General features: G+C 51.5%; 1 protein-coding gene across 3 annotated transcripts; it reads left to right on the forward strand.

Annotated features, from left to right (window-relative positions):
* The first annotated feature begins 234 nt into the window (after positions 1–234).
* TBC1D21 (TBC1 domain family member 21) lies at positions 235–13,447 on the forward strand. 3 transcript variants are annotated; one of them, XM_029238994.1, is made up of 11 exons: positions 235–459; positions 7,115–7,222; positions 7,361–7,464; positions 8,370–8,464; positions 8,976–9,086; positions 9,199–9,299; positions 10,192–10,288; positions 10,640–10,740; positions 12,017–12,133; positions 12,823–12,906; positions 13,290–13,351. In XM_029238994.1, exons 1-11 carry the CDS (start codon positions 400–402, stop codon positions 13,320–13,322), a joined length of 1,011 nt encoding a protein of 336 aa, XP_029094827.1. In that variant the 5' UTR covers positions 235–399; the 3' UTR covers positions 13,323–13,351. The 3 variants fall into 3 exon arrangements, with proteins under 3 accessions (XP_029094827.1, XP_029094829.1, XP_029094828.1); XM_029238996.1 differs by lacking the exon at positions 8,976–9,086 and having other exon boundaries at positions 254–459; positions 13,290–13,447; XM_029238995.1 differs by lacking the exon at positions 7,115–7,222 and having other exon boundaries at positions 254–459.
* Positions 13,448–27,721: the final 14,274 nt, after the last annotated feature.

A 27,721-nucleotide genomic window follows, 5' to 3' on the forward strand; every position in this document is an offset into this window, starting at 1 on the left:
CCAGATAGAGAGAAAGGTTTCCTGGTTCACCTCTTCCAGGAAGCCCTCCCTGACCAGCCCAGCACCCTGATGTCCTCTGATCCCAACCCCCACTGCACATCCTGTAAGGACTATAGTTTTCCTGGGTGACTGGGAGGTTTAGTCCCCTTGGTTCTTGGGTGTGTCTTAACCTCTAAAGCTGAGTGCTCCCATGTTCCAAGGTCATTGTGATGAGGATTCCAGGGGCTTTGTGACACACAGTGGCTGGCTCTGTTCAAGTATGAGAGGTCAGAATAGGCCCAGTTCCTCCTGGGGATGCAACACATAGGAAGATCACCTTCCCCTGCGTAATTAAAGCATCACTTAGGGCTCCAAGTGAGCTCTGGTCAGAGGCTACTTTGAAGAGAGCTAGCAGGGGCCATGACCACCCTCTCTCCTGAAAACAGCCTCTCTGCCAGGCAGTCGGCCTCCTTCATCCTGGTGGGTGTTCTTCATCAGCTCTGAGGCCCTCCCTCCCCAACCTCTGGTTTGCATTAGGGCCATTTTCCCCTGTTGGGTAGGAAGGACTAGAACCCTGAGCTGGCCTCGAAAGTGGAGCAGGGTAGGTTAAACCTTGGTCTCACCATCATTACAGACAATAGGACTGAAAAACACAGGTTCGTTTTTACCCTTCTATCTAAGCCAGTGTTACTTTTTCCCCGTATGTGACATTCTAACTTTAATGAGTCTAGGTCTGCAAGTTGTCTTAAAGATGCCGATAAATTTTCCATGGTGCTTTTGCCAACAATTTTGGTATGCTGCCACCAGGTGGCAGTAATGCTTTTGTTAGTAGGCGGTTCCATGTCCGATTAATGATACACTATTCATTTGAATTCAGCCTCAGTCATAAAATTTTCTACACAGTATATTTTTCAAAATCATAGTAACTAATTATAATGACCTTAACCAATCTCAAGTCTCATTAATCATAGTGATTTAGAGAGTGACACATAAAAAAGCAGAAATGAAAAACAGGCCTCTCTTTCCCGGAGTTTTAAATGTTATTGCTCTATTGCAGATTATCACGAGGCCTTGAGTTGAATTTTCTTTATACCTCTCTTCATTTATCTGAAGTTAGAGAAGGATAAAAATAAAATAACAAACTGTCATATAGCATTTATTAGGTACAATGACTGTTCTAAATGCATTATTTATAGTCAGTCTCATTATAACTCTATGAGGTGGATGAAGCTATTATCTCCACTTTGAGAGAAATGAGAAAATTGAGAAAAATTTCACAATGAGAAAATTGAGGCCGAGGGACTAAGCAACTTGCCTACAGGCCCACAGCTAGTAAGTGACAGAGCTGGTATTTAAACCCAAACTACGGAGTCCATCTTCTAAATCAGTGATTCTCCAAGAGTGGGGCCTGAGTCTGCAGCCTCAACATCAAATGGGGACTTGTAAGAAATGCAGATTCTTGAGCCCCAGATCTTCTGAACCGGAAACTCTGGGGATGGGGCCCATCAATCTGCGGTTTAACAAGCCCTCTGGGTGATTCTGACGTGCAGCTAACTTTGAGAACCACTATTGTTTTAAGCTATTTTTAGGATAACTATGCTATATTGATGATACACCCTCCACACCTGGGTTGCTAATAATCACCCAGATAACTTTCAAGTTGCACACATCCTCCCCAAGCTTTCTACTATTAATATGCCTGCCCTCCTTGGGCCACACCCTCTCCCCTTGGTAAGAATCACTGACATGGTTACTGTTGGGAGTATGTCTTGTCCCTCAGATGAACTCAGGCTTTATTGAGGGCTCTGTTGCTATGAGTATTCAGAGGAACACAGCATCAAAAACCCTCATAGAAAGTTTTCCTTATCCTCCAGTGGCTTTCTTATTTTACTAACAAATACTGGAGAAAATTCTTAAACCCAGTGATGCAGAGGGGGAAGGAGAGTAGAAAGATGTATGCCTGTAGCCAAGGCTGCTAGCAGCTGTTAGAGAGGCTGAACCATTTAAGGCTCCCACTTCTGGACCCCTTTTCCAGAGGAAGCATGGCCACGCTTTCCCCAGGTTTGCCCGTGGAGAGCTTTAACATGCTTAGGCACACCACAAAGGTGGGAGGAGATTTCCACACCTGCCCTACCTAGCAGTACCCTTCCCAGGGGACTAGGAAAGGCGCTACTGCAGAGCTGAAGAGTACCCAGCACCTCAAGGACTACCAGGGTCTCCTCCTGGACGACTAGGTCATTGTACCCAGATTGTGGGCAGGGTGTTAATAGGTTGGCGGAGCAAGGAATGGAGGAATATAGGAGGATGAAGATGGATTTGAGTGGCCATTGAGATGACCACCTCCTTTACTTTGAAGGACCCCAGATACAGATTCTATTCACTTTATTATTTTTTTTTAATTTTTTTTGGCCGCGCTGCACTGCGTGACGGATCTTAGGCATAGACAGGAGGTGTGGATGTACTGGTGAAGAGAGGAAGGGGACTTCCTGTGGAAATTCCTACACACACACACCACTGTAGCCCTCTGCAGGTGGTCAGGCTTTTTGTGCTTGTCCTTTGCTTGCTAGCAAATGTCTTAAATGCTCTGGTGAGTGGCCCGTAGATTGCTCGGGTGTGGGGAGATTCAGGGAAGTGGCTGGGCAGAGAGAAGTGGAGTTTGCTGGAAGGAGAAGTCAGTGGCTTTTTATAAACAAATTCAGCCATGGCAAAGTAGGCAGGCGGCCAATTGTTGCAGGTAGAGGTTTAGTAATGCAAATTGTCCGAGCACTCAACAGATGTCTTCTTGCGATGTTTCCGATTACCTCTGCCTTATTATGTTGATGCCGTATCTTTTATTACGGTGTCCTGTGCATAGTACTTTGATTACTTTGCCACTTTCATTGTGTTCAACCCTTTTTTCATAACTTTGTTCATCACTTATTTTTTAATCTTTCCATGGCATTTAATTTTAAGGTATACCTTTTGTTAACAGCGTATGTAGGGCGTATATTTTTTACTCAAACTGAAATTTCTTGCCTTTTACACTCCCTGGTGGCATGGCGTTGGGGTTAAGCTCCCTGACTCTTGCAACTAAACAGCTCAGGGTTCAAATCTCAGCTCTGATATTTACTGTACGACTTCAAATATACTAATTAACCCTCTAGGGCTCTGGTTCCCCAATATATAAAACAGTGTAACAACCTCTCCTACCTCATAGGTGGCTGTGAAGATTAGAAGGTTGGTAAATATAAAGTGCTTAGACTATCATCAGTGCTTTTTAAATGTTTACAACTAATAAGAGAATTTAAGCATTTATTTCCATAATCGATTTCTTTGGATTTCTATCATTTTTATGCTTTATGCGTTTATTGATTCCTTGTTGTTTCCTGTATGGTTTGTTTTTATTTTTTAAAGTAAATTTGAGGGACTTTCCTCGTGGTCCAGCGGTTAAGACTCCGCGCTTCCACTGCAGGGGGCATGGTTCGATCCCTGGTCGGGGAATTAAGATCCTGCATGCCTAAGATCCATCATGCAGTGAAGCACAGCCAAAAAAGTAAAATAAAAAATAATAAAGTGAATTAAAAGGATAATGTCCTATTCTTATAAATCTCTAATTTTAAAAGTAAAAAATAAAACAATTTCTTCTGACACTATCCTTCAATCTAATAAAAAATTGAATTTGTAGTTAATAATCTTTCCACAAAGAATACTCCAGGCCTAGATGGCTTCACTGGTGAGTTATACCAAATTCTGAAGAAAGAAATAATACTAACTCTATACAAACTATTCTAAGAAATTGAAAAGCCGGAATACATCCCTACTTATTCTATGAGGCCAACATTACCCTGATGCCAAAATCAAAGACATTACAAGAAAACAAAATTATAGGCCAATATCTCTCATGAACAATGATGCAAAAATCCTAAATAAAACTGTAGTAAATAATAGCCAATGATGTCTAAAAAGGATAATACAGGGGCTTCCCTCGTGGCACAGTGGATAAGAATTTGCCTTCCAATGCAGGGGACACAGGTTGGAATCCTGGTTCGGAAGATCCCACATGCCACAGAGCAACGAAGCCCGTGCGCCACAACTACTGAGCCTGTGCTCGAGAGCCCGTGCTCCGCAACAAGAGAAGCCACCGCAATGAGAAGCCCACGTACCACGACGAAGAGTAGCCCCCGCTCGCCACAACTAGAGAAAGCCCACGCTCAGCAACAAAGACCCAACACAGCAAAAAATAAATTTAATTAAAATTAATTAAAATTAAAAAAATTAAAAGGATAATACATCACCAGTGCGGTTTATCCAAGGAATGATTTAACATTCAGAATAATTCAATATAATTTACCATTTTAGCAAACTACAGAAAGAAAAACCATATGATCATCTCAGTAAATGCAGAACATCCATCCCTGATAAAAACTCTCAGCAAATTAGGAAGAGAAGGGAACTTCCTCAACCTGATAAAGGGCATCTACAAAAAGCCTATGGTTAACATCATACAGAATCATGAAAGCCTGAATGCTTTTCCTCTAAGATTAGGAACAAAGCAAAGATGTCTGCTCTCACCACTTTTATTCGACATTGCCCTTGAAGTTCTTGCCAGTGCATAAAACATGAAAAAGAAATAAAAGGCATCCAGCCTGGAAAGGAAGAAGTGAAACTGCCTTTATTCACAGATAACATGATCATCTATGTCAGGGTTAGCAAACTTTTTCTGTAAAGGTCAAGATAGTAAGTACTTTAGTCTTTGTGTGCCATACATCTCTGTTGTAACTACTTAACTCTGCCATTGTAGCATGAAACCAGCCATAGACAACAAATGAGTGAATGGGCATGGCTGTGTGCCAATAAAACTTTATTTAAAAAAACAGATTAGAGGCCTGATTTGGCCCATGGGTTGTAGATTGCTGATCATTGGCCTATGTAACAAATCCTATGGATACCCCAAAAAAGCTACTAGGACTAATAAGTGAGGTTAGCAAGGTCGTAGGATACAAGATCAATACATAAAAATCCACTGTATCTGTATGTACTAGCAATGAAGAGTTGGCAGTTGAAAGTTTAAAAATAACACTTTTACAGTAGCATCCCCCAAAATGAGACATTTAGGGATAAATCTGACAAAATACATGAATAACCTACACGCCAAAACCCACAAAACATTGCTGAAAGAAATTAAAGAAGACCTAAATAAATGCAGAAATATACTGTGTTCATGGGTCAGAAGATTCAATAGTGTTATCAATTTTCCCAAATTGATCTATAGGTTCAATGCAATCCCCATCAAAATCACAACTGTCTTTATTGTAGAAATTGATCAATTGACTAAAATTCATAAGGCAATGTATTCCTAAAGTTCATGCATTCCCTTTTACAATGAAGGATCCCAGGACACAGCCCCGCTCTGCCTGTTCCCTTCTACTTCCTGCAGAGTGTTGCAGCCTCTGAGTATAGGTTGGGAGATCATGATGGCTGTCAGGGGGGCAGAAGCCTGGCTCTGCTCAGCTCAGGTGACAGTGCCTATGCAGTCGGGACATGGCATCAGGGCAGACCCTGCTTCCCAAGTTAGGCGAAGGCCAAGATTTTTTGTACCTTCTAGGGCCCATATGTCCTATTTTGGTTCAGAAGATGGAGCATGTATGAGTCATTAAAGCGTATTGCTCAGTCCATCCCAATAGAACATGGAGTTAGTGGAAATTATCCCCAATTTGGGCCTGTGGGCTCGAATTTTTAATTTCCAGTGCTGTTTTACTTCTAACACCTTTCTACACATGTGGTCAGTGGACCAGCCTCAGCAATCCCCTGGGAGCTTGTTAGAAATGTGTCATCTTGGGCCCCACTCCAAACCTTCTGAGTTAAAATCTGCGTTTAAAGAAGATCCTCAGGTGACTCGTATGCAAATTTAAATTTGAGTCACACATGTGCACACTCAGGTATATATTAATGGGAAGTTGGGTGTTATATACATCAGATATGTCTAGTCACCTGCCATCCTCTGTCCATCAGCACACTTTCAAGTCTGCTATGTGACATTTCAAGATATTCTCTCCAATACAAGACTCCTAGGAATCTTCCCCTGTTCCAACAGGAATTCAACTCCTAATTATTGTTTTATGAGCATTTTAAATTACTTTGTATGCATTGCACTCACTTTCCCCTGACACACACACACACACACACACACACACACACACACACACACCCCTGATGTAAACCAGAAACCATTCCTTGTGATGCATTGTTCTACTCTTTTAGGAAAGCTAAAATGGAACTCATGGATGTGTTTAATTAGTGCTTGTTTTATATTTTTCCATTATCAAAGCAGTATATATTATTATAGAAAAGTTTGAAAATATAAGAAAAAGGGGAAAATTACTTATAATCCCATCACTCAAAGATAATCACTGTTTTGTTTTTAGGTGGGTTTTCTCAGGGTTTTTTTCTAACAGGATTTTTTTTTTTCCGGTACGCGGGCCTCTCACTGTTGTGGCCTCTCCCGCTGCGGAGCACAGACTCCAGACGCGCAGGCTCAGCGGCCATAGCCCACGGGCCCAGCCGCTCCGCGGCATGTGGGATCCTCCCGGACCAGGGCACGAACCCGTGTCCCCTGCATCGGCAGGCGGACCCTCAACCACTGCGCCACCAGGGAAGCCCCCTAACAGGATTTTTATAGCGGTTAATTCACTCTAAGAGTATATAATGTGAAGCTTTAATAATATGTAACAGATGTATGGAGTATAGTACACAGAGAGAGTAGATACTGAATACACAGTTTTGTTTTCTGCTTTTTGTCCGTTAACATTTGTATTTTCCCAGATTATTATTCTTTCCTTGTAAGCATCAATTTAAATGCCTCACAATATTCCATTAAGCATATAAACCATAGTTTACTTATCTATTCCCTTATTGCACAACAGTTAGAGAGTGCTTGCATTTTTCATTTTGGTAAGTAGTGTGCAATGAAAATGACTGTGCATACAGCGTTTTTCTATATATTTTCAGTAATTTCCTCAGGATAAATTTCCAAAAGTGAGTCAGAGGCTGTGAACTTTGATTCACATTGCAAAATCCAGAGTATATCACTTAAAAATCACACTTAAAGAAAAGCCAAAGGTTCCTAACAGAGGGCTGAGGTGGTTGTCCTTGGCAGGTGAAGAGAAAACCACCCATTGACAAGACGGAATGGGATGGCTTCTTTGACGAGAACGGTCACTTGGCCAAGTCACGAGACTTCATTTGTGTTAACATCCTGGAAAGGGTATGGTCCTCAGCTACCCTTGGCCTCACCCTGGAACTGGGGGACATGGGCAGGCAAGGGGACAATCATGGCATTGGGAGGGGCCCTTTTGGCAAGCATCTGGAAGGCCCACGACCTCTAACCTCCACCCCTCCCCAGGGTCTGCACCCCTTCATGAGGACGGAAGCCTGGAAATTCCTTACGGGCTACTACTCATGGCAGAGTTCCCAGGATGAGCGGCTCATGGTGGACAGCACAAGGAGGTAGAACGTTTCAGATCCTGTCAGGGGAGGGTGGCTGGCGGTGCAGGTGGGAGGGGGTGCCCACCCCAGCCTGGTAGGTTCAGGCTTCTTCCTTCAAATGGACTTCTCTTTCCAAGAGACAAAACCCCCCCGGCTCTGCCGACTCGGGGCCCACATACAGGGGGCATCGGTACCTTCCCCCATCCCCACTCCCAACCCCGCACCCCAGCCCGGCCATGTTTACCAGTCCTCACTCTGCTGACTTGAGCTGGATCCCAGCACCTCCCAGCTGTCCTTCCCCCACCGCCCAGCTCAGCCCAGCCCAGCCATCCCTAGGCCTGTGCAGCCTTCTTGAGGTGGAGAAGATTCACAGTTAAAGATTTAACTTTAACACAGTATTTAACTGAAGATCCTTCAGTTAAATACACCTGCAAAGACCCTTTTCCCAAATAAGGTCATATTCACAGGTTCCAGGGGTTAGGGCATGGACTTATCTTTGGGGGTCACCATTCAACCCACGACACCACCTAAGCTCATTCTAATGATGGGCACAAAACATTGCTTCATCCAGTCCTTCTAATTCTGAGGCATAGGTGCTAGTGTTAGCCCCATTCTACAGACAAGGAAACTGAGGCTTAGAGAGGGCTGGTGATATCCCCAAGTCTTGACCCTAGTGGCAGACACCCAGTACTTAAGTTGTGGATCCAGGATCCAGGTGCAGTGGTCAGACTGCAGAGCCAGAGGCTAAACCTGTCACCCCGCTGCACTCCAGGCAGACATCAGATGATGGTTAGGGCTGGCAGAGGCGGGGAGAGGGGAGGCAGCACAGGTAGCAGGCACTGCCTGGGTGGGGGCACTGCTCAGGCTTACCCCGACTGGCCTGGAGGGGAAGGCTGCCTCGTTCAGCCTCAGTTCCGTTCTCACAGGAAGAACTACGAGGCCTTATGCCAGATGTACGAGAAGATTCAGCCCCTTCTGGAAAACCTGCACCGGAACTTCATAGAGACTCGGAATAACATCGGTGAGCCAAGGAGGGTGGGCTGTGCTGGGCCCTAGGGAAGGGTTGGAGGTCATCCCTGCACCACCTCAGTCACATCTGTGCGCTGGTTCCTGGGAGCTGCCTTGACATGTGCCAGGAATTTTGCCAGCTAAACCTTGGTTAGTCTGTCCGCCTGGCTCTACTGGCTGCCCCTAGATGCCCAGCACTGTGTATCCCTGGGTGTATGTTGTTTCTGCTGTTTGTCTACATCTCTTCCCCCCTTGGCCTTGAACTAGGTTGAATTATAGTTGGTGGGGGGGTGGGACATCCCTGGCAAAGGGTACAGCCTGGTCAAATATTTGGAGGTGGGAAAAAGCCCAGGCAGCTCAGGTTGTGGTGAGAGGCAAAGCCTGGTGGGCTGATGTACCTATTTCATGGCCCCCTTCCCAGGATGTCCTGGGTCCTAGCCTCTTGGAATGAGGGGAATAAACTCACCCATGGACCTTCTGCTGGAGGTGATCTGGTGCCTCACCATCCCTTGCCCCCCACCTAGCATACGACATCCAGAAACTCTATGACAAAGACCCCCTGGGCAATGTCCTTATTGATAAGAAGAGACTGGAGAAGATCCTCCTCCTGAGTTACGTCTGCAACACCCAGGCAGGTGCGCCAGAGGGCTGGGTCTCCCTTCAGCCCCCTCTTCTCAACCCCTCCCTGGGATAGGGTCTGTCCAAGCCCAGGCTCCGCCTCTCCTCACTGGCTCCCCTCCACCCCAGAGTACCAGCAGGGCTTCCATGAGATGGTGATGCTTTTCCAGCTGATGGTGGAACATGACCATGAGACCTTCTGGCTTTTCCAGTTCTTCCTGCAGAAAACGGTGAGAGCTGAGCCTGGCTTAGGGACCACCCCCATTCCTCAAACGACCCCTTGAGGTTCGGCAGCCCCAGCCATTTCCTCCAGCCCTGAAGCAGCCCTCTGAGTCCCAAAGGAGCTTTTCCCATGGAAGGACAATGCCAACCCCGGTGGGGTGTGTTCTGGTTGGGGGGTGGCAAGCATTGGAACTGAGAAGGTGGGTAATGATGCTCTGGGTCCAGCTCTTGTCAAACCTTGAAAGGTTTGGCAAGGCCCAGTGAGGCCCACCTTTCTCCCGGCATTCCCCTCCCAAAACATGGCTCTGCTTCTGCAAATCCTCCACGGCTCCCCACAGCCTCCAGAAACCACAGCCAGACATTCAAAGCTCTGTCTTCAGTCTTGTCTCCCACAGTTACCTTCACATGACCTGCATCCGGCCCCCCAGGGCACCCCGCACACTGTGAGGTGGAGGGCTTTTGCAGGTGCTGCCCGCCATTACTCCCTTTCTGGAAAGCCTTTCCTCATGAGCTGTGAGAACCCACCCCCATCCCTCTCTCCATCCCTGCAACAATGTGCACACTGCTCTTTCCTTGTCCTGATTGGTCTAGACCCAGGGCATGTGTCTGGAGGAATAACTGGTCTCACTGCATTGTGAGCCACCCCTGAGACATCTCCACATGCCCACCATACACACACACACACACACACACACACACACACACACACCACAGACACCAGACACAGACATGATGTGTGTTTGCAAACACACATACACTGACACTCAGACTCATACAGAGACACGTGCCCGGCCCAGAGCCAGACACGCACAGGGCCTCCAGAATTGGGGAGTTGATGAAGCAAGATGGACTCTTCTGACGCTTTCAAGGGGTTCCCTCCCTCCCACCCATCTTTCCCAGGAGCACAGCTGTGTCATCAGCATTGGGGTGGGCAAGAACCTCGGCATGCTCAACAACGTGATCAACATCCTGGACCCCGTGTTTGCTGAGCACCTAAGTGAGTGCGCCCCTCTGCCATCTTACATGTCCTCCAACCAGGGCAGGCGTGGGAGGGGGCCGGGACCCAGTCCGAGGCAGTGGCGCCCAATCATGTGAGAGGGAGCAAGGTCATTTGGTCTTTTCTTTGGGCCCCAGCGAGAGGGTTCATCTGGATGGGGTTGAAATCTGGACAGTTGAAAATCCACCCCAAACAGTCTCCAAGGGCAGATGGAAAAGTGACAGCCCAGGTTTTTGTATTTCCCAGTGTGTTTATGTGCTCAGTTGTTTGGCCTCATCTGTCTGTCTTTGCTTTATCTCCTGTTCCCCTGACCATGGCCCCCTGGCTGGCACCCTGCTTCTCTCCCCACAGAAGGGAAGGGTGCGGGGGCCGTGCAGTCCCTCTTCCCCTGGTTCTGCCTCTACTTTCAACGTGCCTTCAAGTCCTTCGACGACGTCTGGAGGCTCTGGGAGGTGAGGCGTTCCTCTGGGACAGAGGATAGATCCTACCCCTAGGGCAGGTGGCAGGGAAGCCCTTTTCCTTGCCTCCCTTGATTGCTGGCTTTGGATGGAGTTCACTGGGATTTATTGGGCCACTGAGCCTGCTTCCGCCCTGTTGGGAGATGACAGAGCATCAGTTGGTCCATCTGTCCATCTAATCCCACCACTGTACCTTCTCAGGGCAGCGCAGGCAGGAGGGGCCTCGCGGCCTGTGCAGTGGAAGCCTGGCCTGCGTTCAGCTTCCCTGCCACCCTGCCTGTGCAAGGGGCCTCACTCTGCTCTCACTTTCCCAGCCACCTCTTCCTCGGCCTTCCCCTCCACCTGAGCACCCACTTCTTCCGAGCCCTGACTTCTGGAGAAGGAGGGGCCCCCAAGGACAGGTCGCACCTGCAGTTATTTGACCCTAGTCTCTGGGGCATCAGCAGATGAACCTCCCCGGGAACAGGCCCACCGCCCATCACTGCCCTGCCCAGTGGCTGCCACTGCCTGCAGGATCCGGCCCACCGCTCAGCCTGACATTCAGTGCCTCAGAAATCAACTCCCCCCACCTCACCCCTCCCTCCTGGCCTGCTGGTCTCCATGCTCAAGTCCATGACCACTGCCAGGCCTTTGGTGACACCCCTGGATTGTTGACTTTCCATCAACTGTTGCTTTGCCAAAGCTCCATTCAAATGCTACAGAGAGGGCTTCCCTGGTGGCGCAGTGGTTGAGAGTCCGCCTGCCGATGCAGGGGACATGGGTTCGTGTCCCGGTCCGGGAAGATCCCACATGCCGCAGAGCGGCTGGGCCCGTGAGCCATGGCCGCTGAGCCTGTGCGTCCGGAGCCTGTGCTCCGCAACGGGAGAGGCCACACAGTGAGAGGCCCGGTACCGCAAAAAAAAAAAAAAAAAAAAAAAATGCTACAGAGAGTTACCCAGTCATTCTTGACATTCTCCCTCTCTCTCTCTCCCTCTCCTGCCTTCTGTCTTGCTCTCTCCCTCCTTCCCTTCTTCCCTCCCTCATTCTCTCTCCCTCCTCCCTCCCTCTCTCTAGTGAATTCCCTGAAGGCTTTTTCTCTGAGTCCCCCAACAGCAAGCACCATGCCTAGAACCCCAGAGGTTGAGTGAACGAATGACTGAATGAATGAGCAGGTCGGCAGCAAGGCCCAGACGTGATGGACGGGGCCACGTGGTTGGTGGGTACCGCACCATCCCATAGGCGTCTGCAGTGTCAGGCCACAGGCCAGGCTGAGGCTCGCCCACCTCTGCAGGTCCTGCTGACGGGGAAGCCCTGCAGGAACTTCCAGGTGCTGGTGGCCTACAGCATGCTGCAGATGGTACGCAAGCAGGTTCTGCAGGAGAGCATGACAGGCGACGACATCCTCCTGGTGAGAGCACCCTCGGGCCCGGCCCGGCCCCGCCGGCTCCTGGAGGCCCCCGACACCCACACCATCCCTGGTGAAGGCCCCTGGGTCGGGGGCCCTGGACTCCAGTGGCCCCTTTGCCCCTGGGCAGGAATAGTGACGAGACTGACATACCCCGAACACTGCGCTGTGTGCTTTTAGAGAACAGCTTGTTTAAGCCTCATGACAAGCCTGACACAGAGGGGCCATAACGCTCACCATCATCATCACCCGTGTTCAGCAAATGGGGAAACTGAGGCCCTGAACAGTTCTTAAGCTTTAGGCTTGACAGACTGACAGTTAACTCTTTGGCCCTAGCGTCCTCCTGTGACAAAAGACCTGGCGTTTTCCAACAATTCTAAAAAGCAGCTGAAGGCTTTGTCAAAAACATCTTAGAGAGCACCCCAATCATAAAATGAGTCCTCCTAGAAGCCCATGAAACGCTCGGTGGAACCCCAGGACTCCCTAGAGCCCAGAATGAAAACTGCATTTACCATCTTCCCAATAGAGAAAATTCCATTGGTACAATTTCAGGCAGTGTGCCAAGCTGGTGGTGGGGGCGATCAGCTGGCCCCAGTGACTGCCGTGAGCAGCGGTCTTGTCCCCTTGAAGCGTCAGGTCGCTGCCTGTGCCCGGGGAGACCTGATTCCGCCCCACCTTCTCCCGGCACACAGGCGTGCAACAACCTCATAGACCTTGATGTTGCTGAGCTGATCTCCGCTGCCTGCACAGCCTACGCGGAGCTCGTCCAAAAGGATGTAAGTTACCCCGATTACTTGTCCTCCTTCCCTTCCTCCTCCAAGAAGCCCTCCCCAGTCTCCCAAGCCCAGCCCATGGCAGGTGTATTCAACTTCAGGGACACAGCTTGTGCTATGTTCTCTGCCACCAACCCACAGGGCTTGCTCTGCATGGACTTCTCACAGGTTTGCCTGTGTAACTCCTGCCTCCCCAAGTAGATAGACTGTGCTTCCCGAGAACATGGCCCTCTTCCCTCGTTCCCTGCGTCCATCCCGGCAGATCTGGGCACAGGGCGGGGCACCCAGGGGCTCAGGAGAATGTCACTGGCTGAATGAAGTGAAGAATGAGAGCGACAGACCAATGTCTGTCTGCCTCTACCTGCCGGAACCTTCCTCTCCCCCAGGTTCCTCAGCCATTAAAGGATTTCTTTCTCTGAGGATACTCACAAGGGACAGACGCCCTCAACAGACAGAATGAGGTGGTGCTTCAGCCGCGAGGTCAGGATCAAGTCCGATGGGGCGTTCGGGTGAGGGTGTAGGTAATACAGCTGTGACAGCAACAGCCTCCTGGAGTCATGGTTCATGGTAAGCAGTGTGTTTCCCGGGGGGGCGCATAAGAGCAGAGACAGGATTGTTTAACGAGACGAGAGATTGCGAGGGCTAGAGAGAGGGCACACACTGGGAGGAGATTGTGCTGGTCAGCCATCCCTCAGTGGCTGAGGGCTTTCCAAGGCTGCAGTGGTTCTGCACCAGGAAACAAATGGTTGAGGGTATAACCGACCTTGAGAGCCGGCTGCCTCCTGTGGAAGGAATGGACGTGTCTAACAAGCTTGCTCTATCCCTGGTCCGGAGAGGTGGGCCCGACCCCATGGCTCCCCTTACTCCCAAGGTACCAGTCTCACGTGACATTGTTTTTCCAGAGCCTCCCCAGCAATCTGTGGAAGGTCACAGCCCAAATCTCTGGCTAGCAAGCGACTCCCCTCCTGGTTTCAAAGCCCCCTCACAATTGTACCTTCATTTCTCAGCCTGGATACCGCCTCAAACTAAACTCTCTTTTGCAGACTTAATCTCTCCAGAGAATGCCATCTTTTCCCTGACTCGGGCAGTGCAGACTCTCCCTGGAGCAGCGGTGCCTGCCACCCGCTCTCCCCAGACTGTGCCCCAGCCCCGGGCCCCCCGCCCTGCCTGCACATGCTCTGAGGGGTACCCTGAAGACAGACATGAAGGTTGGCCAGAAGGGGCTGAACCAACAGAGAGACAGGGGGCTGGCCAGGTGCCCCCATCCCCATAGCTGCTTGGCAAGTGTGTATACACGCACACACACACACACACACACACATGCAGAGCCCTGCCCAGTGGCTACACTTTTTCAGAGGGGGCTGATGGATGTGGGGGAGGGATCTGTTGTTTTGCTGTGGACCTGGCCCTTGGGGGTGAGGCACAACCATCCTTCTCACTCTCCTGCTCCCGCCCTGTCACTCTCAGTGACCATCACTGGAAAGGCACTATGTCCCCAATTAGTGTCTGGTCTCCTTCCCCTCAGGTGACAATCTCCCATCCCTGGCTGACTCTGAGTCTCTTGGCTGCTGTGTTTCTGCTGGAGGGGGTTACTCGGAAGAATGGGGTCCTGTTCCCCCCACCAGGGTCTTTTCTGCATGGCTAGAGAGCCAGCGTTTGCTGGGCAGGAAGGCACATGGGTAAATTCATATACTGTGCTTCTCCTTAGGCTTCTGTTCCCAAGACAGTTTATTTAAACAAGGGTTCCTGCATGGAATACAGTTCTCTAAGAACAAAATTGTGTTTCCAGTTTACCGAAGAACCAGAATAAAAGACATCTCGATGAGCTGTGGCCTTGGGAGGAGAAGCGTCCATAGAAACATCGGTGTGCATTTTCTAATGCTTCTTTTGGCCTGGTGGCATTAGTTAGCTTATGACTTTTGGTTGGGACATACACGCAATGCCAAACATCTATTCCAAAACTAAACAATTCAAACACTCACCTTCTAGGCCAAAGGTTTTCAAACCTGATTTTAAAATCATTGGAGCATCATTGTTACAAAATCTATACCAGGAGCCCAATGGTTGAAGTTTGGGTGGGAAGCCCAGAGTCCTCCTCTCTGTGACCCCCCTCAGACCCCTTCTTGAAGGTCATCATTTTCTCCAAGGTACCTTCAAGGAAGCTCTGGCCTACTGGGAGCATGTTTGAAAACCTCTGTTGCTCTTAAAGATGAACTGGATTAAGTCTTGACACTGAATCGATCCAGGTTCAGATAAATTCCAGGTGACATAGTGATGGAAATAAAGATCTCAGAGGAGCCGAACATCTCTCAGCTCATCTGCTGTGCTCCCAGCTGGTGGACTGTAGATTAGGATCTTCCCACACTGCTGGGTGTATCACGGAGCCAGCACAGACTTCTCCCCTCTTAGTTGATCACTTTTATCACCCAGTGTTATTTTTCTCTAGTAAGGTCCAGTCCTGAGATAGAACTATGGGAAGCATTCAAATCCTAGAGACTAAGTTCCCTTCAGTGTAGAGACTGTGCCGGTCTAAATAATTTGTTAATTCAATAGACATTTACGGAGTCCTTACTGTGAAGTTACCCACTGTGCAGGCACAGAGAATTCCACAGTGGGGGAGAGGGACGCAGTCCCTGCTTCCATGACACATATAGTTGAGTGGGAACCAGGTAATCAGCTTAAAGAATGTATAATTGCACATTCCTTTTGTGCTCTGAAGGAAAGGAACATGGTTCTAGGAGAGAAGATAGAAATTAGCGGTGGTGGTGGTGATGCCAGTGACAATGGCGGGGATTCAAGCATGATGGTTGTGAGGACGATGGTGGGCGGGAGGAGTTGTGATGTTGCTAACGATGGTGGTGAATGACTGTGGTCATGATGTCAGTGAGGGCAATAGTGACAGTGGTGGTGGTGGTGGTGAAGGTGATATCAACGGTGCTGTAGTGTTGGTGGCAGAGGTGACAATATCAGTTGTGGTGATGATGGTGGGGATGTTGATGATAACGGTGGTTGTTAGTGATGTTATTGGTGTCAGTGGTGGGGGGGGTTGGTGGTAGACGTGCGATGTCACTGACGATGGTGGAGGCGGTGGTAGTGGTGATTCAATTCCAGCAGTGGTGGAGATGAAGATGTCAGTGGTGGTGACAGTAGTGCTGGCTTTCATTCAGTTAACAAAAACTGCCTACAATGGCCATCTCTGTATTGATATTGGTGATGGGGTTGGTGGTGACGGCAGTCATGGTGGAGATGAAAATAGAGATAAATTCATTCTGGAAAGACTAGTGTCTACACGCTTCCAATGAGCAAGACCTAAACATAATATTTTTAACTGAGCCATGGTGGTCATGAGCATAGAGATAAAGTAAATGGAAGTGCCCAGGCCCTATCCAAGCTTTCCAAAACTTGGTCCTCAGCCTGATATGAAAGTTTAGATTGGCTGTATCTATTCTATGACCTCATCCCATCTCTCCTCCTTTCACTCTTGTTCCAAGCCTCTTCCCTGGAGGTCATTCATTTCCCTTCTCTGGCTACCTTGAATGACCCCAAGACAACTCTTTGTTCCTGGAGCCAGGATAATGGCTCTCTATCCACCTACAGCTTCACAGAGGTGGCATGTATAAAGACCCAAGTTCTCTGGGCCGCAGAGTCTGTGTTTCTGACTCAGAGAGGGATAAAGGAAATGGGCTCTCCACCCACCCTCCAGCTGGCCAGCAGAGCCCAACCCTGGGCTGAAGCCCCTGACCTCTGTCCAGTGAGGGGGAAGGGCTACACCTACTGCAGGGGGAAGGACATAACTAGTGGGACATAGTGAGAGGGGCCTCCACTGCCCAGGACTCAACCCCATTGCTGTGATCAGACTTGAGTTTGGAACACTGGCCTCTCAAGGGTACAAGGGAGGAAGAAAGAGAATGAGTAGGAATTGAAGGAAGAAAAAAGAGAAATTCTAGAAAATTGGGGGAGGTAGTGAAATAGGAGGGAATGTGGGGCTTCTTTCTCAACTAACTAAAGGTCATCTTAGTGACCATCAGCAGAGACATCAGTGTCGGCTGAACACAGCAAAGCAACAAATGGTACTTGTGTGCTGATCTCCAAGGCTGATGCTTTTCATGGATGTGCTTCCCAGGCCACTGCCCCATCCCAACCACAACACACACACACACACACACACACACACACACACACACACACGCGCGCGCGCGCGCTGCAGCCTTGCGGGTATCACTGGTGGTTTTGTTTTTCAATCTGATTGACATGTAACTATGTCAGAAACGTCTTTTTTGCCTGTCTTTCAGAGAAAGGATGTTCAGGTCCATTTAGACCAAAGGAACTCTCTAGTCCTTCTCCCTTACTGCACTTGCCACCCTCCCCTCCACACGCACACATACACACTTCAATCCATCACCAAGTCCTGCCAGCTCTACTCCTACATAGACCAGTTGCTCAGTTCTGTCACTGCTGGGGAGGGAATGTGGCTTGACCATGCTCTCTGACCCCTTTTCCTCTGGGTGGACTCCGACCAGGGTCTGCAAGTCCAGAGCTCATTAGTGCTGGGGCCTGAGCTGCCTCCTTAGTGCCGTCGCCAGCTCATAGTCAGGAGGGGCTGCCCCAGCTCTGGGGCTCCTGGTCCGGTCACCACCAACCCCAATGGGAAGCCTCAGGCCCCAGAATGAGGAGCTGCAGCCCCCTTCCCAAAGGGCAAGGCAGCCAGTCCTCCCTAATCCCACCCTCCCACTAACCCCTTAGGGGCCTGAAGCCCCAGGGGGAGGGAACTGTGACAAGGGGAAATGGGCTGGAGCTCCAGGAGGTCAGGAAGGAGGGCACAATAATCATAGCTGCACTTGCTGAGCAATTCCTATGTCCCAGGCCTTGTGCTAAACATGTCACAGGCTTCCTCTCCCATAATCCTCAAATTCAGAAGACAGATGCCGTCATCACCCTCATCATCACGGCAAAGTTAGAATGTGAACGCTGACAGCGAACACCAGAGCCCCCACTGTTGGCACCCCAGCCTTGGTCCTGGGGCAGGTCCCCATGTTCATGTCTTCGCCTGCCCACAGCCTTACTCAGGGTCTGCCCTCTCCCCCAAGGTGCACACCCGAGTCTCCTGTCTGGTCCTCCTCAAGGCAGACCCCCATCTCACAGGCCACCCTTCCCCTGGCAACCGAGGACCCACAGGCGGGCCAGGACGTTCTGGGGCTGCACTACCTGGGGGGACGTGGAGGGGCTCTGTCCCACTTCCCTTATCCTGCCCTGGGCAGGATATGCCTGTTATGACCCCAGAAAGTTCGGGGAAGGCCAGATTACAGCCGCGTTTACTACAGCTTGTTTGAAACAACATTCTTTCTCCAGGATGGGGGTTGGGCTGGGGCTCTGGGGTTGCAAGGACATCAGTGCGCAGGGCTTGAGGGTAAGGAGCCAGGAGGGGCTGCCGGGCCTCTCTGCCAGGCGTGGAAATGGCGACAGCAAAGCCCGAGAGTCTGGAATGACCCGATGGGTGAGTCTGGGAGAGGAGGGGTGGAGCAGAGCTGCACAGGAGCAGCCCCCTCCCCTTCCTGGCCCCTGCAGACTCCTCTCTGGATCAGCCACAGGCAGGGAGATGCCACTGGGCAAGACCAAGGTGGAGACGGGGGGAATTTCCAGCCACTGCCAAGTGCTATCCTGCCACGCGTGAGCCATCAGCCACGTGGCCCAGGAGGGAAGGATTTATTTCTGAGGCCTGCAGCAAAAGCACTAGAATCCAAATTGTCCTGCCAGATCCTGGGGCTAGGTGAGCCTTTAGTGAGGGAAAGATCAGCGGCAGCTGGAAATGAGGGAGGGAGGTCTTGGGAGGCCGCGGAGGCTGGGGGCAGGGTGGGAGGGTAGAGCCACGAGCAGCCCTTTTAATCTTGGCTGCACATTAAAGTCACCAGGCAGCTTTTAATAATAACTTTGCCCAGGGCCCACGGGGGGGGGGGGGGGGGGGGGGGGGGGGGGGGGGGCCGGGGGGCGGGTTTTTTTAAAGAGCTCCTCAATGTGCAGTCAGGAGGAGAACCCGCCCCCCCCAGCACTCAGAGCAGGCATTGGATGGAGTGGGCTTAGTGGCTTAACGCCTTCCACACAGGATGGGGGAGGGACTTGCCCAAGGTCACACAGTGAAGGGATTACAGTGTGGGGTGGGGGGACAGGAGTGGCTGTGCAGGGTGCTGTCCTGAACTGATACTAAGAACCAGAGCTTGTCTCTGCAGCCAAGCCCCCCCACCCCCACCCCACCAGTTCCACCCTGGACCACACCAAAGCCTCCGGCTGCCCTCTCCCCTCTGGCTCTTAACTGGACCAACCCACCTCCCCACCTCAGAGCCCTGCAGCTGACTGACTCTAGAATTAGGCATTCCAAGTTCTTTTCTGAACCAGCACATAAAAGAATAGGGAATTAATAAGTGCCCACGTCTCAAAGGCCTGACCCTCACCTGCAGTGATATGCAAATGACACCTAAGCACCCACAGGTCTGCACTCAGAAGTTGGGAGCAAATGGCACGCAAATGTACGCAGTCATTACGCAAACAAGGGCAGCCCCTGATTAATGGCCTTGATCCCTCATCCAGACAGCAGCTGTCTCTTTAGGTACAGGCATGGCTGACAGGGAGGGCTGAGCTGTCTCCTGTCAGAAGCATCCTGTGGAAGGGTCAAGAGGAGGGATTGTTCTGACACCCAGCTTGCTGAGGGTCTTGTCTGAGAAATCTGGGAGGGGGTGTTGGTCAGGCAGGAAGATGTTCTTCTCTGCCAGGGCAAAGTCCTTGGTTCAATGTCAGGCACTCTCTCTGGGAGAGAGTGGGGTGGTGACAGGGATGGTGGAGGTGGCGGAGGTGATGGGAGAGATGGTGGTGGAAGGGATAGGGCTGGAAATAGCTGAGAAGATGACAGAGGTGGAGGGGAGGGTGGAGTTCCTGGTAATGGTGGGGATGACAGAGGTGAAGATGGGCCTGGAGGAGATGGTGGCCATGGCACTGGTGACAGTAAATATGATGGAGGTAATGGTAGTGGTTTCGGCGGTGACAGTAACGGTGGAGGCGATACAGGATGTGATGCTGTGGATGAAATGGAGATGCTAGAGGTAATGATGATGGTCGTGGTGGAAAGGATGGCAACAAGGAGGTGAGGGTGGTGCAAGCCACAAGGAGGAAGAGAATAGTGATAATGGCAATGCTGGCAATGGCAGGTGGTGGTGGTGATAGTGAAGATGTTGGTGGAGGTGCAGGTAACAGAGGCAGTGGGAGAGGGGTGGACGTGGTGAAAGTCACTGCAATGAGCGGCATGAGATGAGGGTGACGGAGAAGTGACACAGAAGGTGATGAGGGGGACTTGGAGAAGATGGGTTCTCAAAACTCTTAAGTTCAGTAGAGGAGGGTGTTAGAGAACCTGTCAGACCAAAGGCAGGAGGAAGGAGGGAAGGAATCTGAAGAAGAGACACAAGATCTGTTGTGATCAGGAGAGAAGGGGCGAGGCCCCCAAGCATAGACGTAGAGAAAGCTCAGAGACAACTCCTGACTTCTCTCTGCTTGGCAGACTCAGCTACACCACCCAGTCCCACTCAGTGAGGGTGGCAGGCCTGAGGTCTGCAAGTGACCAGTGGGGTGACCTGTGGTTGGAGAAAGCACACCCCCCCACAGCTGGGCCTCAGGTTCCCCCTCTGTGAAATGGGAGGAAGTATGAAAACCAAGTGAATGGGTGAGTTTGTTCTCTCCTTCCACAGGGACACTGTGGTGACCACAGAGGCACGTGGAGCGGAATGAAGCTGCCTTGTTGAGGGGTGGGGAAGGAGCGGGGGTGGGGAAGGACAGCACATGTAGCTGGGGCTTGGGAGATTGACAAGTTCTTCTTAGGAGAACTCAGAAATGGCCTGGTGTCACTCCTACCCCAGGGCCCAGGTCCTCTCTGCTTCTCCATCACCCTTACCTCATCTTGGTCACTGCAATGACGGTCACCAGAGCTGTCTGCTCTATTTCCTTCCTGGGAGTCCACACCCTAAGCAGGATGCAGAGTGAACTGGTTTAGTCCATGAGCTCTGGAGTCAGACTCCAGGTAACAGTTGTGTGGCCCTGGACACTATACATAACCTCTTTGAGCCTCTGTTTTCTCATCTATAAATTAGGAATAAAAAGACCTACCTTACAGATTGAAACATGAATGACTATAAATGTGTTTAGCCCAGCAAACGTCAACTCAGAGAACTGGTAGCTGTTGGGCAGACACTGCAGGAGTCAGGTGCACCGTGATCATTTATTCTTTAACCCAAGAAGCAGTAGCCACAAGAGAGAAGGCCTCTCCAGGACCTGTGTCTTCCTACAGCCCCAAGGTACAGCCTCTAGAATGAGCCACCTCCTCCTTCCTGTGGAACCTGCACCTGCACGTTAGTCCTGCAGAGGGCGCACATCCTCCACGAGCCAGGACTCCCCTGGAAGGCCAGGCTGCCCCAAGGAAGAGGCACCCTGCCTGACCAGAGTCACTCTGCAGTCCCTGTGCTCTGGCTGGGGTGGAGGGGTGGCAGGAGAGGAAGCCTAGCCCCCCTGGGCCAGAGCTGTTTTGGGGGGCTGGAAGGGGGCGGCGGAAGGAATCTGTGGTTCATGGTTCTCAGAAGTCCTAAGCCTTCCCCTCCGGCTGCAGATTTGCCAGGAAGTGGTAATTAGCTTGGGACAGGAGAGCCATCGGGGTCCCCCTGGAAGCATCTCTTGACAGCTCCAGAGCCCCGCGGGTGGATGCAGTAAGCACCATGCCCTCCTCCACGCCCCCTCTCTTGGCTGGGAATCCCCCCACACACTGTGGCTCAGCGTGATCCGCTGTGAGTGGCGATAATCATCCTAATGGCCCAGATGACGGCCTGCGTTTATGCAGGGTGGCCTGAGGAGAGCGGGATCTGGATGAGTCACCTCTTGGAATAGTGATGAGGGCTGCCTGGAGAGGATCTGTCTGTCAGCCTCCTCCCCAGGCCCACAGGTCTTCATCTGCGCACACCACGTGCTCAAACACCTGGGACTCTGCCATTCCCACCAGCAGAAGCTCTGTTCTGAGATGCACCCAGCACAGGGAGCAGCTGCACCAGCCATGCTCCCCGGCCGCAGGGCAGCATCGGGGCCAGCACTCGGCACCTGCCGCCGTCAGGGCTCCATGTGTCAGAGACCCCCTCTGTTTTCTCTAGCCCACTTCTAGACATCACCTGTTTCACAGTGTGACCGACCATTCGAGGACCTCGCCTATGTTTTCTACCCCCAAGACCAGCAGTGTCTAATAGAAATATAATGTGACCCACAAATGTATTTTTTAATATTTTAATAGCCACATTAAAAAAGTAAAAAAGAGGGCTTCCCTGGTGGCGCCGTGGTTGAGAGTCCGCCTGCCGATGCAGGGGACACGGGTTCGTGCCCCGGTCCGGGAAGATCCCACATGCCGCGGAGCGGCTGGGCCCGTGAGCCGTGGCCGCTGAGCCTGCGCGTCCGGAGCCTGTGCTCCGTAACGGGAGAGGCCACAGCAGTGAGAGGCCCGCGTACCGCAAAAAAAAAAAAAAAAAAAGTAAAAAAGAAACAGGTGAAAAGATTTACCTAACCCAATACAACCATAATATTATTATGTGCTATTATAATACACTTGCAGCACATCTTAATTGGAATGGGCCACATTTCAAGCGCTCAGTAGCCACACGTGGCCACTGAGTGGCTCCTGTGTGGGGCAGCATGTGTTAGACAGTCATTGCACGTGTCACCTTCTGATGCCTGGTCTTGGTAAGTGCCGACTGCCTGGCTTACAGGCTGGTGGTCTCCTGGGGATCCTGCAGCAGCAGGGGCCGGGGCCCCATGAACTGCAGGTTCTCCACCTTTGATCCTCTCAGTTAGGAGGGCCCTGGGAGCCTCTGGGGGACCTGGAACCCACTCACAGCTGGGTTGGGCCGCCAAGTCCTGCCCGGGGAGCCCCCATTGCACGGGAAGCTGCTGTCCGGTACGGGCCCCTCAGAGCACCTGCTTCAAACCCAGTCCTCAGGGCCCTCGAGGCACCAAGCTGCACCCCCAGAGCTGCTTGCCTTGCCCACAGCCTCACCTGGGGTCAATAGCCCTCTGCCCTGCATGAGGGGGGCTTTGTGCAGCCCGTAGGGGAAGTCATTATTTAAAGAGTGAAAAGGAGAGGGTGAGGATAGTGGTCCAGGAGGCAAAGGTCTGAAGGTGGGATCTGGGGACAGGAGATGACAGAAGACCAAAGGGAAATTAGGGAAGAGAAAGGAGCAGCTGTCAGCCTTGGAGGGATGTGTGTGTGTGTGTGTGTGTGCATGAGAGAGATCATGTGCGCTGAATGCCAGTCTGGACAGGGTGGAACCATGGAAGTTTCTGAGCCAGGGAAGGAAGGAATGCAGTGAAGTCTGGGTTTGAGGCACGTTAATCTAGAGCCCATACAGAACGGACTGGGAAGGGAGAGATGAGTAAGGAAGTAACCACTCTGGGACAATTAGAAACGTGGACTGTGAACTTCTGTGGTTGTCTCCAGCCTGGGATGGGGGCCTCCATGCAGAGGTCCGCAGAGAGAAGTGGGCCAAAAGCTTTAAGACTCCCTCTGTGTGTGTCTGGGAGGTTGGGCAGCTCCCACAGAGGGATCCCAGTGGCTTCTGGCACTGCAACTGTGAGTTAGGTGGGGTTTGCTTCACTCCCCTTCTCTACTCTGGATTCCAGGGTGTGAGGGCTGAGCTGCAAGCCTTGGGCTCCTGAAAAGCCAACACATTCCCAGCCCACTGCGATCCAATGTGTGGCTTTCGTAAGAATTTTAAAAGGCTATCCCCTCTGGGCAGATGCAGCCCCTTGGCAGATGGTGCCTTTGTGCCAAGCAAGAGGTGCCCAGTGTGGGCTGCACTTCAACCACCATCTCCTCCTTGGCCAAGCCCCAGCACATAAACCACATGACCATTCCCAGCGGTCCTGCATAACTCCCAGCATTAAGGGAAACTACAAAGGTGACAAGTCAATCTTGAAACCCACAAGCAGCCAGAGATGAGTCTCCCTCCTGCATCCCCCTCCTCTTCTGGATCAGGGGCCCAGAGCTACCAGGGACTGGATGGTGACGGGGAAGCACGGGGCGGGGGCAAGCTTGCCGGGCCTAGGGAGTCAGAGCAGCTGGCTCACTGGCCCAGGCACAAAGCCTGCTACATCTCGTATCCTTGGAAGCCAGGTGAAAGCAACTCTAGGAGGGAGGCACAACAGAGAGTAGAATTCGTTTTCAAAAAAACTGAGGCCAAAAGAGGTTAAGTGACCTGCTCAAGATGACACAGCTAATAAGAAAATGGTGGATAGTGAGAGGCAATGTCACAGGGCAGTGAAGGTACCAGGCAGACCTAGGGTTCATCCTGGCCCTGACCTTGGCCATTCATTTCACCTTTCTATCAGTTTGTTCATCCATAAAATGAATAATAGCCACTGCTCCTCCTAGGATTAAAGTCGGCAGCACATGTAAAGTACTTAGTAACAGTTCTAGAAACTGGGACTAAAACCCCCATTTCTTGCCCAGGGAGAGATGTGGACACACTGCGGAGCTCCTCAATAGATGAAAAAGTTCAGGATGTTAGAAAGTTGTCCAAGTACCGGGCCCGCAGACCTTAGGAAGAAGGCTCAGAGAGGCATGCCTTCCACAGCTGTAGGAGCCCTGCAGGACCAGAGTGAGCATGGCCTGTGGGGCTCCCAGACCCTCCCCATGAGCTGCTCTCAGCCAAGGCCACATCCCCTGCCCAGGGCAGCTCCATCCAAGAACTGCTCAGCACGGGTCATGGGCCAGCTCTCTGCCACATGGGGCGGCTCTGCCACATGGAATCATCTGTGACTCCACAGCGGTTCGGCTGCCTGGTCTGCCCACCTCTGCTGCCTTCACTCCCTGCAGGTGAGGGGCACTCCCCACTCAAACCCCTACATGCAAACCTTTATCTCTAAGTCTGCTTCCCAGGTGTATTCATTTCCTCTGGCTGCTGTAACAAATCACCGCAAACTTCGTGGCTTAAAACGACATCCATTTATTCTCCTACAGCTCGGGAGGCCAGAGGTCCAAAATCAAGTCTCACTGGGCTGAAGTCAAGGTGTCAGCAGTGTTGGTTCCTCTTGGAGACTCCAGGGGAGAATCTGTTTCCTTGTCTTTTCTAGCTTCTGGAGGCTGCCTGAATTCCTTGGCTGGTGGCCCCTTTCGCACATCACTCCAACCTCTGCGTCCATCGTCATGTTTCCTACTTCCTCCTTTGACCTGCTTACCTCCCTCTCATAAGGACCCTTGGGATTACATCTGGGGTCCATTGGATAATCCAGGGTAATCTCTCCATCTCAAGAGCCCTAACTTAATCACAGCTGCAAAGTCCCTTTTGCCATGTAAGGTAACATTCACAGGTTCTGGGGATTAGGACGTAGATATCTTTTTTTGGCGCGGAGTGGCGGGTGATGCTATTCAGCCTACGACACCAAGGAACCGAACCTAAGAAAGCAGCCTTCTTCCCTTAAGCTGGAGGCCCACTGTGACACTCTTCCTCTCCTTCCAAGCATCCTCTGTGACACTCCCCAGCAAGGGCAGTCTGATCCACCAAAGGATGCTGGCAGGGGTCTGGCTATGAAAGGATTGCTTCTGGCGGCAGTGGATCCCTAGTCTTGAGGGCGTGTGATATCCAGTTACCAGGAAGGTGTAAGCAGGCTAGGAAGGCTTTGAAGTCCAGGAATGCCTGCCCCCTCTTTCCTCTACCTCTAAACATCTCTCATCGTTCCAGGCTTGGCTGCCTCAGCCCAGGCACAACAGCTGTCTCCTCTCTGACTCTACCACGCTTCCTGATGCCTCCACTGGTGCATGTCCCCAGCCTGCTCCCTGCATCTGTCATTGCACGGCTGCACTTCCCTAGACTATGCAGACAGGTCCTCCTTTTCTCACCTCCTTGATGCCTGACACGGGGTCTGTTCCCCTGGAGAGCAGAGCCCTGTCTGCTTCCAATCAATCAAATAAATGCTTGCAGAACTGGTCATGGCGAGCCAATCCATGATGCCCAAGGAGAAATATGGAAGTGCAAGGTGTCGGCTAGGGCTCGGGCTGTTCAGTCTGAGTCGGTGCAGGCTGGGCGGGCTGCTGCTGCTCCTGTAGACCCACCTGCTTGCTCTCCTGGGCTCTGAGCAACTCCGCAGTCTGCATGTAGCTCACCTTTTTCCCAGCCCCAGGGGCCTTGCAACAGTTCCCCTGTTGTCCCCGTACTTTTTGTAATAATTTATATTCTCTGTATCGTCTCCCATTCTTCCCATAAGTCAGTCCTCTCTGGCTTCTGTCCCTTTATTCCTCTGAAACTGCCCTCCCCAGAGTCACCAACGACCCCCGTGCTGTCCAATGCAAAGGCAGCCGTCAAAAGGCACTGGCCACATGGGCTTCTCTGCCACTTCCCAGCCTGGGACCCAGGTCCTAGGCATCTTGGTCTCTCTTCATAAGGGCATTTTCTGACCCTGGACTGAACTTGGCACCCACGTGGGTCAGATTGGAATGCCAGGGGCATTGACACCCCAAGAGCAGCCCTCCACCAACAAGGAATGAACTGTGGTGGATGAATAACCCTGCTTCCCACCCTTGATTGGACAGTTCTAAGGCGTGTTCCATACGTCAGAGGGACCCCACCGGGCTGGGGCTCCAAATGCCCACAGCAGTAGCCTGGTCATTAACACATGCTTTCTCTGCTTATCTCCATCCTGTCTAGTTCCCTACTCCCTCACCTGCTTCCTGGAATCACCTGGCAAACAAATGACTTCACCCAAATCCTTGTCAAGAGGCCTGTTTTCACGGAAACCGAACTAAGGCAACAGATCACATTACCCTCCTCACTGCCTTCCAGAAAACACCGGGCTCCTTCAAAGCCCTCCAGGACCCGGGCTCGTGTCTGCCTGTTCTGCACCACTCTCACCTTCCCTAGCCTCAAACTTCGCACTCTGGTAACACTGAACTGCTCATGGTCACCAGCACCACCCACAGCAGCTATGTCCCCCGTGACCCCATCCCCACACGTGGTCTGGCTCCTGCCCTCTGCTGGGAATGCCCTTCCGCCCTCTCTTGTACCTCGGCCTTCTGCTCAACGCAGGTATTTCATCTTGGAAGGCTTCCTTAGCGACTATGGAAGTCAGTCCTCCGGCTCCCTGCCCCACCCTAAGGTGAGCATACTGTGAAGCCAGCTTCAAGGAAGTAGTAGCCAGGATGGAGGGAGGTGTTGGCCCAGAGCCGAGCCCCATCATGCCCAGTGAGACCTTGCCCTGGGGAGGCTGCAGTGGGCTGCTCTGTAGTCAGCCCTGTCAGCAGCCCCCTCCTAGGTCCTGCAGGCAGGAAGGAAGCCCCTTGCACCCCCTTGCCTGGAGGTGTGCTGAAATCAGCCGGCACTGACTCAGAAGAACCAAACTTGTGCATCTCTTCCCAATTCTGCATTCAGTGACATTGTGCTGGTAGCTTGGAATCAGCCATGGTGAGAGAATTAACACCATGGAAATTGGAAATGCTACAAGGCAAGGATTTCGTTTTCTTCAGAGAGCTACCACTGCCTTTGTCCCATCCCCACCCCCTGCCACCTGTGGCTCCCAGGTGTAATGTAATCCTGAGTGTGTTTGTGGGTTCGTAGCACAGGTTCTGACTCTGATTTCCCTCAAGAGGCAGGACAGAGTCAGCTAGATGGAGGGAGGTCAGCTGGGCAGCATGGTGCCAAGGAGCCAGGGACCAGTGTACAGCTGGGAAAGCAGAGCAGGGAGGAACTGGGGCTGGAAGACAAGGCCAGGTGTGTGTGTGTGTGTGTGTGTGTGTGTGTGTGTGTGTGTGTGTGTG

This window comes from Monodon monoceros, unplaced genomic scaffold (genome assembly GCF_005190385.1).
Source record: "Monodon monoceros isolate NGI ecotype Baffin Bay Population unplaced genomic scaffold, NGI_Narwhal_1 Super_Scaffold_21, whole genome shotgun sequence".
In the NCBI taxonomy this organism is placed as follows: Eukaryota; Metazoa; Chordata; class Mammalia; order Artiodactyla; family Monodontidae; genus Monodon; species Monodon monoceros.